Source organism: Chaetura pelagica, unplaced genomic scaffold (assembly GCF_000747805.2).
Source record: "Chaetura pelagica isolate M959 unplaced genomic scaffold, ChaPel_1.0 scaffold3, whole genome shotgun sequence".
NCBI lineage: Eukaryota > Metazoa > Chordata > Aves > Apodiformes > Apodidae > Chaetura > Chaetura pelagica.
In genome coordinates, this window is record NW_009952974.1 from 6,838,610 (window position 1) to 6,842,152 (window position 3,543).

The 3,543-nt window shown below is 58.5% G+C and overlaps 1 protein-coding gene across 1 annotated transcript in view; it reads right to left on the reverse strand.

Annotated features, from left to right (window-relative positions):
* ZNF142 (zinc finger protein 142) overlaps positions 1-3,543 on the reverse strand; it is a 10,000-nt gene extending 6,457 nt beyond the window's left edge. The window contains exons 1-4 of the mRNA XM_009996252.1: positions 3,303-3,543; positions 2,082-2,720; positions 1,556-1,816; positions 247-1,059 (exon numbers count right to left, since the gene is read on the reverse strand). Coding sequence (XP_009994554.1) covers positions 247-1,059; positions 1,556-1,816; positions 2,082-2,720; positions 3,303-3,543 — 1,954 coding nt within the window. The remainder of the gene's footprint in view (positions 1-246; positions 1,060-1,555; positions 1,817-2,081; positions 2,721-3,302) is intronic.

Below are 3,543 nucleotides of genomic sequence, written 5' to 3' on the forward strand. Positions count from 1 at the left end.
AGGAATGCCCTCAGCATGACAGCCAAACAAGGCAACATGGGCTGCCTTCACCTGCAGGGACACCAGCTCAGCAGGAGTTGGGGATAACAGAAGGCACGGGGCGCAGCATGATTTATTTCCCCCCACTGACACTAGAGCTGTGATGGAACCAGGAGCCCTGATTCAGCCTTGCCTGCCCACCCAGAGTTGGGGCAGTAACACCTCCATCCCAGCTCAGCTCTCAGAACCCCTGCAGCAGACACCCACCAGTGTGCAGCAGCATGTGCCGGATGAGGACCCTCTTGTGCGCAGTGGCAAAGGCACACTCGGAGCACTTGTGGATCTTCTCATTGGCGTGCATCTTGCCCACATGGTCATGAAACTCCACAGGGTTGAAAGTGGCATAGGGACAGAAGCTGCACTGGAGTTGCTCACTGCCCGGGTGCCCCTGCTTCTTGTGCTTGCGGAAAACATGCTTGTTGGAGCAGATGAAGTCACACTGCTGGCAGTGAAAGGCGTAGTGGGTTTTTCGGTGAGCCTCCATGGCCTCGGCTGTGCCAAAGAGCAGGGAGCAGGCGTGGTACTTGCACTCCACCGCCTTCAGGCCGTGCACATCCTTGAGGTGACGGACAAAATCCTTCCGGTCCTCTGCACAGTAGTCACAGTCCCCCTGGAAGCAGCTCAGCCTCTTGGGCTCAGCTTTATGAGTCTTCAAGTGCTCTTTGAGGGCCTGGCTGAGCCGAAACTTCTCCTCACAGACGGGGCAGGAGTAAACATCAGAGTAGAAGGTGGATATGTCCTCATGCATGCTGGCCATGTGGCGGTTGAGGGCGTTCTTCTCCACCGAGCTGTAGTGGCAGAGGGGGCAGCGATGGGCCTTCTCACCCATCTCCCGCATCATGTGGATTTTCAGCTTGCTTTTGCTGGTGAAGTACTTGTGGCAGTTGGGGCACTGCAGGCTAGGGTCAGGGAAGTGCAAATGGAGATGCTCCACCAGGTGTGTCCGCTTCTTGAAGCACCGCTTGCACTCGGGGCACATGTGGGTTTTGTAGAGGTACTCAGAGCCCTCTGCGACATCCCCTGAGAGCAGAAGAGGGGAAGCAGTCAGCAGGGAAGAGACAGAGAAGAGCACAGCCAGATGTTGTCTGCCTCATCCAGCTGTGCTCCAGTGAGGGTTTATCATGTATGTGGTCACACAGCAGCCATTTACTTAGAGGGACTGTCCCCACCTCGAGCTACCAGCATCATTCAGGCGGGCTCTTTCCAGCTCAACATGGGCAAAGATAACCCAGTGAAGCCTACATCAGGCCTGCCTGTGTTCCCAGCTCCCCAGGGTCTGGCAGGCTTCTGCCTGGTTTTGCCTGAGGCTGGAAGCAGCTGAAGGGATGCATTTCCTTGGCAGAGGAGAACAGTGCACTGGTACATGTAGAAGACACAAGGTTGCTGGATGACACAGGACCCCCATGTCCCACCAGCCCGGTCCATGTTTCCCCACCACTCTTGAGGCTGTGCTGCTTGTTCATAATAAAAAGCTTGAGTGGCCCCCCATGTGACCCCATGGTGCCCCGCATCCTACCTTTGAAGTGCTGTGCCCGCTGCACCCTGGCTTTCTTGGGAGCTGCCTTCCTGTCCTCTTTGGCCTCACCTTTGCAGAGGCTCTCACCATCCTCCTCCAGCATCTCATCCCTGCCGCTGTCTGACTCCTCATCTCCAGCTGATGCTTTCTGTCTCTCCAAGGAGCCCTCCCCGGTGCCTGCAGGCTCTGCCGGCCTGGCTTCTGCTGCAGTGGCTTCCCAGCCAGGGTGGCAATTCCCTGTCTCCTCCTGCCCTTCTTCTGCTGGTTTAGTGGGGAAAGACAGAGATCATCATTCTCCAGGTGAGAGGGAACTATCCTCCCTCACCCACACCATTCAAAAAACTGGCTGAAATGAGGGGCATAAAGCACGCCATGAAGAGGAAGGGAAGCTGCAGAAAGCCACAGGAACACAGGGCTCCCCAGCTCTCCAGCACCACAGCCTCATCCCCCTCCGCTCCCAGCTATAACTGGGATACAGCCAGCCTCTGCAGAACCCACAGGCCCCAACATCCCCACCTAGCCATACCTGATGGCAGGACGGAGTGCTGCTGGAGGCTGTGAGGGGCTGACACAGGGGTCCTGCCTGTCACAGGAGCCTCAGTGGGGAGCTCTGTGGTGTGGCCCTTCCTGTGCTGCCAGAAGAGTTTGGCGTTGGCAGTGACGAAGTTGCAGTGGCCGCAGTGGAAGGGGAAGTGGGTGCGGTGGTGCTGCTCCATGGCCAGGCGGCTGGGGAAGAGCAGGGGGCAGGCACGGGAGGCACAGGACACGGGGGAGGCCCCGTGCAGGCGGCGCAGGTGGCTGCGCAGCTGCTTGCGATCCTCCGTGGTGAAGCAGCAGCCCTGCTCAGGGCAGGGCAGGGCTCCTGGTGGGGCACGGTGGGCCTTGAAGTGCTCCTTGAGTTCGCTGGGTTGCACAAACGTCTCCTGACAGACAGGGCACAGCAGGTGCTCAGGAGCGGAGCCATCCTGCACACCGGCTCCAGATGGCTTCGTGCCCCCTAGCTCACTCTGGCTCTCTCTGCTGGAAGCTGACAGTGCCCCAGGGAGCTCCAGGTGTCCTGGGGTGGCCAGCAGTAGGCACTGGTGCTGGGACAGCAAGGAGGCCTCTGGGAAGTTCTGGCCACACCTCTTGCAGAAATAAAGCTCCACCACTTTGACCAGCACCTCTGTAGAAAGCAAGGGGTAAGTGTCAGACAGGGCTCTCGCTAGGACCAGAGCTTGGGTCTGGTGGTTCAGTTCCAGCTCTAAACAGGAAGGGTAAATCACTGTTGCCACAAATTACAATTTGGAGGCCTGCAGCCCTCCCCTTGCCTGGACTACCCTAGGATGCAAGCTTCCATCACAGAGGGGACACCACCACGCGGGTGACCACAATGATAAGGTCTGTCCCTTTGCACCTTTAAGGCATCCAATGATATGAAGCCGGCTGGCCCCATTCCTCACAGGATGCCCCCACACTAGACCCTGTTGAGAACTGTGCTAGGGGAGGCAGCCTGGGGTGGAGATCTCTGCCTGGTCCCTACTGATAGCCCAGAGTGAACTCTCTCACTTGCCATGAGGCTCCCACAGCCACCCCTCCCTACCCACACACGCAGCTTGTGCCAGGTCTGTGCTGAATGGTGGCACCAGACTCACAATGCACACATGGTCAGAGACACAAGGGCACTGTGCTGTCCCCAGGGAGCTGGCTGGGGACAGTGGCCCTGGCCAAATATCCTTCCCTCCAGTCCCTCCTCTGCACCCCGTACCTGTGGCATTCACTGCGTTGCTCAATGTCACATTTCCAGCCACAGCCTCGATGAATATCTCCACGTTGTTTCCTTCAGCATGAGCCCCTTCCCCGGCCAACGATGCCTCTGCCAGCAGCAAGTCCTGGCTGGCAGTCAGAGAGGGTGTCCCAGCCAGGCTGGCACTGGCCACACCAGGACTTCCCACAGCTCCTGCTTCTCCCAGAGTGGGCAGGAGCAGCTCCGAGCACAGGGCCTCCAT